The following is a 13,385-nucleotide window of genomic DNA, read 5'->3' as shown; positions in this document are numbered from 1 at the left end:
TTTTTTTTTTATTTATTTTTTCTTTAATTTCTGTATAATAATTTACACAAGCGTATATCAATTATTAATTGCTTTATTACAATATGTATATAAATATTAAATGTATGTTATTATAATTTTTTTAATTGGTTTATGCTCTCCAGTGACAATTGCTTTGAGTTTTTTTTATAAAAAAAAATAATAATTAAAAAAACAATTCAATAAACAAAAAAAATCACCTAATAGTCTTGTTGGAAAAATAAACTAAATTCTTATCGTTACATGGTAAGGAAAATCTCTCTTCTTACATAAAATGATATAATTTCAGACATAAAGCTCAATAAAAAAAGACAACGGGGCTTACAACAAATTGTATAGGCCGTTTTTTTTTTTTTTTTTTTTTGGGGGGGGGGGTTATTCTTATCAACTTTCTATAATATATGCATGATACTGCCTTCAATAATATATTTAATATATATTTTCATAATAGTATATAATAATATCTATAATGGTACAAGAAATCCATAAGAAAACATGATTTTCTTTGATATTATACTAACAAAAAAAAATAAAAAAAATCTAATATATATATAAAAAATATTTATACACAAATTCATTAATCATAAACACTCAACCTAGGGTAAAGTATAAAAGGAAACACCATTTTGTTTGTTTTGCAGGAAAAGGAGGAGACGGGAGGAGGGGGGGTCATCATGACTGACAAAACAATAATAATTTTATTATTATTATTATAACACGCACACATTTTCTTGTTGTTTATTTATTTATTGTTGTTCGACAACAGTAACCTCAATGGGTGGTATAAATTTCCAAATATGTTCCTGTTGCTCATGATAGCTTTGAGCGCCAACAGTAATATCGTTGAGAGTTATATGCAGATTGGGATCATTGGCAGGACAAGAACGAGAGAGCATTGAATTAGCAGGTGAATGTTTTTGTTGTTGCTGAGGTTTGGCGTGACATTGAATGCTGGTCTTGAAACGACCCGGTGTAAAAAACAGTACTGTACATTCATGATTGACTTTTTCGTCTTTTTTCAATATGGGTATGCGTACCCTATAAAAAAGAATATAGTATTATTATTATTTTTTGTTGTCTTTAAGTAATTATTACCTATTAGGTCCTGAAATAGCAACCCTTGTTTCCAAATTATAATTTTCGGTGCCATTTAAATAATCCTGATAGAATTTAATGGTGAGTATTAGATTTTTCAATGGTTGTAACGATTGATTGCACACGGTAATGCTTAGCAAAGAACTTTGGCCAGCTGTACACACCACCTCTGATTGGGGTTGTACTGGTTGATTTTTAAAAGAAATATCTATAAAAAGATGGGAAAATATTAAAGCATAAGTATTTTATATAGTGTTTTATTGAATTGCTGCTTGGAATATATACTTACTCCATTGTAAAGGTGAGACAGTGCATAAATCTATCATGGCTTGTGTCAAAACGATGCCCTTTAATGAAGCTATGCCTTGAATATCTGTCCCTGTTAGTGACCATTTAATTTTAACTCTTTCAGCAATGTGTTTGGAACACAAACGACTAACAGAGTCATTGAATGTACCCATTTCAGTACGAAAACATAATTCTAAAATAAAGCAAAAAATATATAACTTGAATGAAGATGATATTGGAAATGTATGTAATTTACCTTTTTCTAAGTTTTCCGCAATTTCGGCTTCTCTTGCTGCCCAAACCTCTTCGACGGAACATCGATCAACCGGAATTGGTACACGACAACTTTCATTGGCTTCCATGGAAATAGTTTTATTATTCGTATAATTGAGCGTCATTTCTTGAGCAGTTAAATTGGTTATGTCCAACACCAAATAGAATTGAGATGGCCTTTGTTGTTGGATAAAAGAACAAGAGTTTATAAGTTTTTGTCTTATTTCAATGTGGCCATAAATAATCATTACAAAGAACTCCTCCTTATATAAAAAAATTATTTTTCAAATCATCTTTTTAGGGAATACAGGGTGAGATAAAAAAAACTGCAACAAAGTCAAAGGCCATAATTTTTACATTTTTTTAATTTTCTTTGAATAAAAGCAAAAAATGGCAGAAATAGCATCAAATTTTAGAATAAGTTTAGATTTGTTTGAATTGGTCAGCTTTGGCACGAATTATGGCCTTCAAAGGGCCAATGAAGCCGTCACACGCTGCCCGAATATTGCTCTGCGGTATTTTGGCCCATTTCCGGCGAAGCGCTTGCTTGAGGTGATCGACACTTTGGTATTTTTAAAGTACTAAGTTTAGAAGCAATTTATAATAATAAAATCTCTAAGAAACTTTTCATATTTTAGAATTATTCTCAAGGTGAAGTTCCTAATTATATATCATTTAAGGCCAGCTATGATCATGATTACTTTTGAAGCATACATATGAAGCCTTTGAAATATATTTTGAAGCCGTTGAAATACATTTTTGGCATGCACCTAAATACTTGTATTTTCAAGGGATGTTTTTTGAAAACATCTCCAGTCCATATGAAGAATAATATAATATAGAATACAAAAATGTATCCTTTATCCCAAGGATCTTTTGGCGACCAATAAATATACATTGAGACACATTTCATTGTCAAACCCATGGATTTTATATGCAATTTTAATACATACACTTCTGCCGGCAATACATCCCAGCTGGTTATTTGAGCACTTTGTATACATTCCAACTTAAAGTAGACAGCACATTGACGACAATATCCCTCCTGCATTGCCTCGCCGCCAGAATATTTGATACGTATTTGAGCATCAATAGGTTGAGCTTGGTGCAGGGAATTCGTATCAGCAGTGGTTAAACTCAATGTAGCCAACGACGAGTGTTGAGCCGTTGATGTTGTTGAACGGAAGCTACTGTAGGCCATGTCATTGCGACGTGTTGTTGCCGCTGAGACCTGTTGTTGATATTGACTGGGCGATCCCACACGTGATGGTAAACTTGTATGACCGCTCGATAATGTTGAAGAATACTGCAAAGAATGACTATGATCATAAGGATGTTGGGTGAGTGTACTGTTGGAATGTATAGATGCTGGTGCTTGATTGACAATGGGACATATAAAGTCAGCCTCAGCAAATATATTCAACTTGAAGTCAATGCTGCTTTGTGGAGCAATAGGCAATTTGGCCTAAAATGACAAAAAAAAAACGCAAATATTACAAAATCAATTGGTATTAAAGCAAAAGTTAACCACTCACTTGTAAATCATCTTCAATTTGAAAAACTTTCTTTTGTATATCCTGTTCTAAGTTTGAGTTTATGGTTATTTCTAAATGTTCAACGGGTATATCACTGTTATTTGTTATTGTTATCACACACATGGAAGATTCGCCATTGTATAGCGTTAGACTTGCTGTGGTTATCACAGTATCAGCCCCCGACATGTTGCTGAATGTAGCTGTTTGTGGCAAGGATGTTTTCACACCAATCATTGGCAATGCCGGTATTACATCGACCATGAAGTTTTGGGGAAATTTCCTTCCTTTCATGTGTTTCATGCGACAATTTGATTTAACACCCAATGTATGTGTACTATAACCCTGAATTTCCAATTGTCCCACTTCCATTGGTGTTCCGTGCAGCGTTATTAAAGTGGGCTTCTCGGGTTGCAGTATCACCGTTTGTGGTAGAGATTTAAAAACAATTCCATTGGTTAGCAAACGCATATCGCTGACAGTTAAATCAAATGGCAATGGATTTCGTAGGCGTACAGATACCTCACTAACATTGTTCTGGACCCAAAAGAATGCTGAAAAGAAACAGATTAATATGAATTAAAATACACCGTGCTATGTAAACTAGTTAACCGCAAAGCAACAGATTAATTGCTACTACGTCACAATGTCTTACCAATTTTATTTTTATCCTTGTTCTTATCTCTTCGATCCATTGAATTAAATTGCAGTGGTGTAAATAAGAATGGACCACTATCGGCTTTGGCAATTTTTATACGTTGTGGTCTCATATGAGCTGGCAAATCTTTAACCACAATATCCATACAGAATGGTAAATCGGTAAGGTTTGCAGGTGGTATAACTGTTCCATTTTCCAAGACCAATGGCACCGGGGAACCTTCACACTGGGCGCTTAGATTCTAGAGCAAAAAAGAAAAATTTTATGAAATTAAATGACTTTCCATTTATAACTATTTTTTTAACCTACCGATAATTGCACAGCCATTTCACTTTGTCCCGCCAGTGACATATTGTGCCACTGGGTCTGTAGCAGAAACGTCATATGACGTGTGGCCAATGTTGAGTGTCCCAAACATTTAGCTGCCGTTATCAGAGATTGCAAGACATCAATTTGTAACGAAGGCCATCCAGATTTATATTCTAAAACTTCTAAGGGATCCAGCGAAAGCATGTAACCAGGGAAACTTGATAACATTAGTCGATAAGTCTGTGACCAGTCAGTATTGGACGAGTTTTGATGGGCATGTTTCAGAGCAGCCAAACGTTGAAAAAATGCCGCCTTGCGACGATAACCAATTTGCAGGTAAAGCGATGTCATCATTTCAAAACTTTTAATGCGTTCAGCTTCAGTCATATTGTGGGTGACATAGAGGACATTCTGCAAAAACATGGCCACATCCAGTGGACGATTTTGTTCAATCATTATGCGGGAAGCTTTAAAAGCCGATTCTATCTCCACAATGGCGGCATGACTATATTTGCTGTACTTAATAATGGCGTTTTTGAAAAACGTTAGAATTTCATCTGGTTTTAGAATATTTCCCGGCAATTCGGAGTGGTGCCGAGGACTTGTGGCCGACAGTGTGGATATTGTGGAAGATGATGAGGATGTGGAATTTGTCGAGGCCTGCGATAATGTAGAGTTGGTTAGTATTGACGATACGGAAGAAGTGGAAGCAGAATGTGGTGTTGCCTGATGAGCAGGGGTGGTGGCCGGAACATCATTATGTTCCTCTTCTTGCTGATGATTAATAGATCGATCATTAGAATTATAACGTTTGGTTATTTCACTTTGCCTCCACTTATTGGGTGTGCATTTCAGCGGTGAACCTTCTTGCAATGATGCGTTCCTATGTAGAGTTTCATCAACCCGTAGTTGAGGGAAAAGTAAGCAAGCTGATGCCGAGCAAAGACCCTCTTCAGCAGCCCCTAACCACAGAATGTCATTAATGGAGCGTAGAGTTTCGCAGGCATTGTGATACAACGTTAAAGCTTCGTTTATTAATCCTGCCTGTAAAGACAAGTCCGCTAGATTCTTGACAATCCTACCACCCACTCGCTTCCGATTATTTCTAGATTCCATATCCAGGCCCACAAAATCTCGTTTCTCGAAAGGGGCCATTATTAATGTCCATTTTTCCATTTTTTCACGAGAACGCTCCAGTCGTCGTGATTCCAATACCCAAAACAGGGCATTAACAAAGTCGACCATGTGATGTTCCAAATCCGAACACATATCATTTTCACGATAGAAAAATGCTTGGGCTTTGAAATTGGACGGTGTGGTAAATTCATCTAATAGGCGTTTGGAACTGTTGTTAGTAGCCGGAGAATCCTGCATTGACTCTGTGGCTATGTTCTCCTTGATGGTATCTAAATGCGCAGATTCATTGGAATCAATGTGATTTGTAGCTGTTTGAGGAACATTTGTTGTTGTTGTTTCAGCAGGACCAAAGAATATGGCCCTAGAATCGTACAATGTACTGACATAACGAACTTTTAACGATTCATGTTGGCGACACATCTCATTCAGCTCCGCCTGATTTTCGAATTTACCAATTGTAATCAAGCCCAATAACCTGCGGTGTGTTTGGAAGTCTCCCCAGTCATTGTTTTCCACAGGATAGTCGTGTATGTAACGTACCCAAATATCACGTACCACACCACTAGAATCTGTGCAATATAAAATAAATATTTAATAAAAACAGTAGGCCAAAGGATATTACGCTTAGCATACCTTGTATTTTTACATTATTGACACGTTTCACTTTGTCAAAGACTTTCTGCAGGGATCTTGGTTTCGATACACCCACTCCTCGAAGCAACACCAACAATGTACTGTGATGCAAAATAGTTTGCTCATAATCAGGACGCGACATGTTGATGAATTGCAATTTGTGTTAATCCAATCTATTGATTATTTTTATTTGTCTTCTTTCAATTTACTGCTGTATTGGATTTTGTCAATTTCTTGATGAAACATGTCAATAATTATATAAATAATAATAAAAATTATTGTTCCCAAGCAGTATGTTCCTCCTCTTTGAAGACGTTTCAGAATAATAATACGTGTTAATCTCTCTAGAAAATTTTAAGGCCAGAGAACTTTTTCCCAGTTTATCGCACAGTAATTCTAATTGCAAAGGTTTCCATTCAAAGTTTCACAAACATATGCAATGTTAATTATGTTTTAGCAAGAATACTATTCCGAATTTTCAATAAATTAATGAACTTTAAATCCATTTTTCACAAAACCAGCTAATTTCACACTAGGAACAAGAAAATAAGACAAAAACGAATGAGAAACGAAGACCAAAGAGAATGGTTGATAAAAATGAGCAACACAATGAAATCCATCTGGCACCGAATGAGAAGGAGAGCAAAAATATGAGATTCGGCTGTGTTTACACACTTTATTTTAAGACTTACAGTAAGTTTACATATGAACGGTTTAACCCACTGGATTTGGATTAAGAATGTTCTAATGGCACCTGTTTCGCTCTCAATTCGTTGTTCGACCCTTGATTATAAATACCTACTTAATTCCCCACACAAAATGTTATGAGCGAACAACAATTTTTATTCTTTGTTCCGATCAAATCAAGAACTAAGAACCATGGTACAATGAAGAGAAGGTAGGTCAACTTTGAAAAAAATTGTAAGTATTGAGGTCTACCTGTTTGGCTTGTAATGTCAAAATTAGTATCAAAACAATAAAAAATCAAACAACTTGTTGCATTTATTTTGAATAAATAATTGAAAACCGCGATAACTGAATGAAATGTCAACACTTCTTTTCAAAATCATGTACTATATATCTCTAAAGGACTATTTCGCTACCAAAACTCTAGATTTTGTCGATGCATACGTTGAAATAAACATTTTGAAAACATCCGAATTTGAATATTTTCTAAACATTTTTTTTGTTATTGAAAAGAAAACACATACATAAACAAATAAAGATGACATCCCAACATACCAAATTGACTTGAGAATAATATTTTAATAAGCTTACAAACATAAGCCTTAAGCTTGAGAAAATCTTGAGAATGTATTGAGAAATGCTTGTTTAACAATTATAGAATAATCGAAACGGAACCCTTATTCATAAGCTTATTCTTGTAATTGTAGAATAAGCTTACGAAAGCAATATTATATCAAGCTTATTTTTTCAATGGTATAAAATAGTTATTTTTTCATTTTTTTTTTAATTATTTTACACATTTCATTCATTGATGACCATCCCAACTCTCACTGCCTCCTTTTGCCTTGGTCCTAGATGCTTTCTTTCCCCTTATTTGAGCTTCTGCATCTCCTCCACTAATTCTTCACTTCTCTTGAATTCTTGCAACTTTTGACGCCTCTATTCTGAAATGAGATTGAAATAATATATACTACAGATTCCCAGAATAATTATTCATCATTACCTTAGAGTTTCGTCCGGAAATGGTCCTAAATTCGCGTGATTTTGATTTTAACCAAAGAAAATATTTTTTGTCGAAAAATTTCTCAAAAAAAAAAAAATCAAAACAATTTTGTCAACAAAGGACAGATTTGAGAAAAGTTTGTGCAAAAAAGTGTTTCTCTAGCATTGTTGAAAAATTCTTACGATAAACTATTTTCATAATATTATTCTCAAGCTGTATTGTATTTTTGGTATGTTGGGATATTAAGCCAAGAAAATAAAAAAATTTAAATCATATGGTATCATAGCCCTACACATGGTACAATGATATCAAGGTAGGGCTATGATACCATATAATTTCAATTTTTTTATTTTCTTGGCTTAATATGTCATCTTTATTTGTTTATGTATGTGTTTTCTTTTCAATAACAAAAAAATTGTTCAGAAAACATTCAAATTCGGGTGTTTTTAAAATGTTTATTTCAACGTATGGATCGACAAAATCTAAAGTTTTTGTAGCGAAATAATCCTTTAGAGATATATAGTACATGATTTTGAAAAGAAGTGTTGACTTTTCATTCAGTTATCGGGTTTTTCAATTATTTGTTCAAAATAAATGCAACAAGCTGTTTATTTTTTTATTATTTTGATACTTATTCTGACATTACAAGCCAAACAGGTAGACCTCTATACTTGAAATTTTTTCAAAGTTGGCCTACCTTCTCTTCATTGTACCATGGCCCTACCTTGATATTATTGTACCATGCTAAGAACTACGATTAAAAATTTTTAGTTTCCGACAAATATCAGTAAAATTTAAACGCAAAAGGAAATATCGAAATTAAAGTTGACAGCATGAGCGAAACAACTCTTTAGCTCTTTTGAGTTTATTTTCTTTCTGTTGCGATGTAAGTTCTTGCAATTTTTGGAATTTCCTCGAGCTCACTTTTCAATATTTGCCGAATGGAATATTGCGATATGTTCAGCTCACGAGTCATTTTTCGGCCACTGCGATGCGGGTGGTGATCGATTAAGTCGCTTCTTTACTTTTCGAACCATTTTTGCTGATGTTGCTTTTTTTCCGTTCACTTCGTTGACGTCGGGCTATGCTACCAGTATCACGGTAACGGTCCAACGAACGATGATACGAGACACAAAAGATTTATTTACATTTAAATGCTGGAGCGCTCTAACGATAGTCACTTGTGGTTTTCCAGCCAAATATAAAGAAATCACACTATGAATTGAAATGAACAAAATGATTTTGTACGCTTTTAAACAATATAACGAGCTGTCACTGGAATAATTTTAACAGCTGTCGGACGAGTGATTTGGAAATTACAGCAGTCACATTTCATTCTTACTTTTTTTAATCAATGCTTCTGACTGCACAACAGCCTGATGTGCTTGCTGCACAACAGCAAATGTGCCTTAGTTAAATTTCCAGAAAAAACTAATATGTGAACGGTACAGTACCAATGAAAACATGCTATTAGCTTCTCAGCTGTATTTATTTTCCTTTTTTTCAATGTAATCGGTTTATCGATTTGTATAACCAATTTTACGGCTATCAAATATTCTGTTTTGACTCTTAATCTTTATCAGCCATTATATTTTTCTTTTAAATTCTTATTTTCGGCGTGGTAAGTGGGAGCTGATATGAACTTCGTATTCTAAATAAAAATTAATTTATCAATTATTTAGTAAATTAAGCTTCGAAAAATGAATTTGTTACCAAAAACTCACGAAGAATTCGCAACGGTTGACTACTGGAATACTTTCTTCAAAAAGCGTGGTGAAAAGGCTTTCGAATGGTAATATAATTCCAGGTGAAATGAGCGTTTCACTTATGAATGGTTTGTTTTTGATTTGTATAGGTATGGCGAGTATTTGGAATTGTGCGAACAGATTCACAAATATATCCGGCCCAATGACAAAATTCTTATGGTAGGCTGTGGTAATTCCAAATTGAGTATGGATATGTATGACTCTGGCTTTAAGTAAGTTTTATTTGTTTCATTCTTAATTGTAATAATTAGAAGATCTGATGCCTAGGAGATTTTTTTAAAACTGTTTGAAGAGCTGTCTATGAAAATCCTCTCTTCATTGGAAACTTTTAAAATATCTTCTTAACAGATGAATTTGATTTATATTTCTATGACCTTTAATATTTGAGACAACATTTTAACGTTAAATGTATTTGTTTTTCTAGAGACGTAACTAACATTGATATCTCCGCTGTGGCTATTAAGAAAATGCAAGAAATTAATGCCCGTAATCGTAGCGATATGAAATTCCTGCAAATGGATGCCACCAATATGAGTTTTGATAACGAACAATTCTCTGTGGCCCTGGACAAAGGTACATTGGACGCATTGTTTGTCGATGACAGCGAAAGTACACAGAAAACAGTGGAAGCATATTTCAAAGAAATCGGACGTGTATTGCGAAATGGTGGTCGCTACGTGTGCATTACTCTGCTGCAGGAACACATTTTAAAATACATTGTTGAATATTTCCCCAAAAATGCATTTATGCTGCGTATTGTTCATTGTCCCGATGCGGATAAGGCTAATCAGGAGAAAAATATCGATAATCCCGATGCAGTTTCGATGCCGGTGTTTACAATTGTCGCCACAAAATTCAAATCATTGCCAATGCCGGTATGTTTTGTTAGTTCTTTAAAGAAAAATTTTAATGAAAAATTTAAAATAAACAGATTCTGGAATTCAGCTATAGCAGTGATAAAATACAACGTTTCACGTCCGCCCTAGATTTACAAAACTCGGTAAAATCCTTGCAAACTGCTGCGGTAGTGTGCAATGGTCTTGGTCGTACTGATGTGGTGGGTCACAATGATGTTAGCATAGATTTGTGTAAACCGGGCGAGAACAGTCCCCGATATACGGTGCATATAGTGGATCAACCCCCTGCCAGAGGTTTGGGAAAATATGCTGCTTTTATTGTACCACAAGGAAGGTGGGTTCTATTTTCAAATTATATTGATAAAGAACATAATTCTATTAAAGCAATGTTGTATTTTCACAGAGAAGTCGAATGGTTGTTCGCCACCTCGAAGGGTCGCAAAAAACTTTTGGAACAATCCAAATTCCAACGAATGGCTGTTGTAACATTGCATCGTGATCAGAGCTATCAATCAATGGATGAAGTTAAGGCTGAATTGGGGGATAGTGTAAAGAGTTTTGCTCCCATTGGTTTGAAAGAACAGGTAATGCGGAATTTTTTGATAAATTGGGGATTTTGATTGTAAATGTAGTGATTTTTTTTCAATAGATCCCATTTCTGTCAATTGGTGCTGATATGGGTACTCGTACAACTCTGTTCAAAGGCAAATCAGATATATCAGGTGATTTCTTGGTCGAAGAAATCAAAGGTTCGGATGGCAAAACTTTTCGACGCCTGATTTTTATGAACAATCAAGCTGTTGTGCAGTCAGAGGCATTGATTAAAAAAGGTAAGAAAGAAATGTGATATATATATATACAGGGTGAGATGAAAAAAAACTGCAACCAACTTCAGTCTGCTGTAATTTCCAAGTCACTCGTCCGACAGCTGTTAAAATTATTAAAGTGACAGCTCGTACAAAAGCATTTCGGTGAGAATTTTCCAGAAAAAAAAAATTATTCGTGTTGGAATTCAAGCGTGATAGTGTGATTTCTCTACATTTGGCTGGAAAACCACAAGTGGCTATGATTAGAGCACTCCAGCATTTAAATGTCAATAAATCTTTTGTGTCTCGCACCATCGCTCGTTACTGTGACACTGGTAGCGTAGCCCGACGTCAACATCAGCAGAAATGGTTCGAAAAGTAAAGAAGCGACTTGATCAAAAACCGGCGTCGCAGTGGCAGAATAACGGCTCGTGAGCTAAACATATCGCAATATTTCATTCGGCAAATATTGAAAAATGAGCTCGGTGTAAAGCCATTGAAATTCCGAAAAGTGATAGAACTTGCATCGCAACAGAAAGAAAATAAACTCAAAAGAGCTAAACAGTTACTTCGCTTGGCGGAAAGTGGTGAACTGGCGAACTTGGTTTTCTCCAATGATAAAACATTCGTTGTCCAGTAGATTATAAATTATCGAGTTTACTTGCCAAAGAGGTCAGCTGAAAATGTGCACCTTGGATTGGCCACCAGAACGAACTCAAGCGCCGGCCATGGTGATGATGTGGGCCACCATAACAGCCGATGGTCGCTCTCCGCTCGTACTTATCGTGGCTTCAGTATAAATGCCGAATATTATTGCGAAAATATTTTGGAAGATGTATTAAAGCCTTGAGCACGCAAACATTTTGGCCGCAGACCTTGGACATTCCAACAGGACTCAGCACCATCGCACACAGCACGCGAAACCTAGAATGGTTAAAATCTTCGGATACCAATCCGTTGGACTATTGTGACTGGAGTGTTTTGGAAAGCAAAACTAAAAAATATCAAAGTGTCGATCACCTTAAGCAAGCGCTTCGTCGGGAATGGGCCAAAATAACGCAGAGCAACATTCGGGCAGCGTGTGACGGTTTCATTGGCCGCTTAAAGGCCATAATTCATGCCAAAGGTGACCAATTCGAACAAATCTAAACGTATCCTAAAATGTGATGCTATATCCCACATTGTTTGCTTTCATTCAATGAAATTTAAAAAAAAATGTAAAAATTATGGCCTTTTACTTTGTTGCAGTTTTTTATCTCACCCTGTATATTCTTTACCTCCAGAAAACTTATAAATTGTCCATATTTTACAATTTCAGTTAAAATTAAAGGCAAGGATCATGATAAGATTGACTTTGGCTATTTAGCTTGTCAACATCATGCCTACATGTCTTTGGGTGTGCAATTGGTCGCCGAGTCCCAGGAGCAAGTGAAAAAAGTATTGATTATTGGTTTGGGCGGTGGAGGTCTTTGTATGTTCCTGCATGAGGCCATGCCGTAAGTTAATTAATTTTTTTAATTTCTTCTGTTGGAACAGATTTTCTGTCTATGAAATTATTTTCTAATATTTTTTCCCATGCACAGAAATGTTCATATAACTGCTGTGGATATTGATCCCGCAATGGCGAATGTGGCTGAACAGTACTTTGGACTTCAGAAAGACGATCGAATGCGTGTAATAATTGAAGATGGCTTAGAGTACCTGAAGAATGTATCAGAGCAAGGTAACTTTTAACAAACAGAGCACCTTAACAAAACTTGTTCTCATTTTCGTGGTTTTGTTTCAGGTCAAACATTTGATGCTATTCTCTTTGATGTTGACAGCAAAGATCTGACACTGGGCATGAGTTGTCCACCACCAGCATTTATGTCCAATGAAGTCTTAACAAATCTCAAAACGATTTTAAGTGAAAATGGTCTATTCATACTGAATTTAGTTTGTCGCGATGAAAGCTTAAGAGATAAAACTATTGACGATTTGAAAACAGTCTTTCCCTCAATGTGTTCCTATCAATTGGATGAGGATGTCAATGAAATTGTTTACTGTGCAAACAATGGAAAATATAAAAATCTAGCCGTATGGAAAAAGTGCCTTGGAACGTCGGGACAAACGCTAAATCAGGCAGCAAAAAAGAAAAAACTATGCCGAGATGAAGTTTTAGATGTCACCGAATTTTTAAATGAATTGAAAATATAAAATAATTTTAAATTCTCAAAAATCAATATTATCAGGGTATGTTATTTGAAAATGTAGGAAATATCGGCAGTCTTCCAAATGATTCTTAGTTAGATAGACCTTAAAAAATTTTTTTTTAAAAAATCCA

At 35.1% G+C, this 13,385-nt stretch overlaps 2 protein-coding genes and 1 long non-coding RNA gene across 3 annotated transcripts; 1 reads left to right on the top strand and 2 right to left on the bottom strand.

Annotated features, from left to right (window-relative positions):
* LOC101892789 (protein brunelleschi) lies at window positions 1-6,557 on the bottom strand. Its single transcript, XM_011293891.3, has 9 exons — window positions 5,944-6,557; window positions 4,174-5,879; window positions 3,862-4,105; window positions 3,210-3,760; window positions 2,628-3,139; window positions 1,658-1,851; window positions 1,403-1,594; window positions 1,114-1,321; window positions 1-1,056 (listed from the first exon to the last, which is right to left on the bottom strand). The coding sequence occupies exons 1-9, from the start codon at window positions 6,083-6,085 to the stop codon at window positions 765-767; spliced, it is 4,041 nt and encodes a 1,346-aa protein (XP_011292193.2). The 5' UTR covers window positions 6,086-6,557; the 3' UTR covers window positions 1-764.
* Window positions 6,558-7,232: 675 nt separating this feature from the next.
* On the bottom strand, window positions 7,233-7,879 carry LOC109612435 (uncharacterized). The gene is made up of 2 exons (XR_002194518.2): window positions 7,634-7,879; window positions 7,233-7,574 (listed from the first exon to the last, which is right to left on the bottom strand). It is a non-coding gene; the product is annotated as an uncharacterized LOC109612435 (long non-coding RNA).
* Window positions 7,880-9,145: 1,266 nt separating this feature from the next.
* LOC101892494 (eEF1A lysine and N-terminal methyltransferase homolog) lies at window positions 9,146-13,284 on the top strand. The gene is made up of 10 exons (XM_059123965.1): window positions 9,146-9,254; window positions 9,316-9,425; window positions 9,489-9,611; window positions 9,824-10,274; window positions 10,331-10,590; window positions 10,660-10,840; window positions 10,906-11,086; window positions 12,381-12,558; window positions 12,646-12,785; window positions 12,849-13,284. Exons 2-10 carry the CDS (start codon window positions 9,334-9,336, stop codon window positions 13,256-13,258), a joined length of 2,016 nt encoding a protein of 671 aa, XP_058979948.1. The 5' UTR covers window positions 9,146-9,254; window positions 9,316-9,333; the 3' UTR covers window positions 13,259-13,284.
* Window positions 13,285-13,385: the final 101 nt, after the last annotated feature.

This window comes from Musca domestica, unplaced genomic scaffold, assembly GCF_030504385.1.
Source record: "Musca domestica strain aabys unplaced genomic scaffold, Musca_domestica.polishedcontigs.V.1.1 26, whole genome shotgun sequence".
NCBI lineage: Eukaryota > Metazoa > Arthropoda > Insecta > Diptera > Muscidae > Musca > Musca domestica.
The sequence above is the reverse complement of the archived record's forward strand: the minus strand, read 5'-3'. Positions and strand labels throughout refer to the sequence as shown.

Excerpts from the sequence above, each read along its gene's own strand:
- LOC101892789 (XM_011293891.3), bottom strand. The coding sequence starts at position 6,085 with ATGTCGCGTCCTGATTATGAGCAAACTATTTTGCATCACAGTACATTG. Across the intron at positions 3,140-3,209 it reads AAATTGAAGATGATTTACAA|GCCAAATTGCCTATTGCTCC; the intron begins GTGAGTGGTTAA and ends TTGTCATTTTAG. Across the intron at positions 1,595-1,657 it reads TGCGGAAAACTTAGAAAAAG|AATTATGTTTTCGTACTGAA; the intron begins GTAAATTACATA and ends GCTTTATTTTAG.
- LOC101892494 (XM_059123965.1), top strand. The coding sequence starts at position 9,334 with ATGAATTTGTTACCAAAAACTCACGAAGAATTCGCAACGGTTGACTAC. Across the intron at positions 9,426-9,488 it reads GGTGAAAAGGCTTTCGAATG|GTATGGCGAGTATTTGGAAT; the intron begins GTAATATAATTC and ends TGATTTGTATAG. Across the intron at positions 12,559-12,645 it reads TTCCTGCATGAGGCCATGCC|AAATGTTCATATAACTGCTG; the intron begins GTAAGTTAATTA and ends TCCCATGCACAG.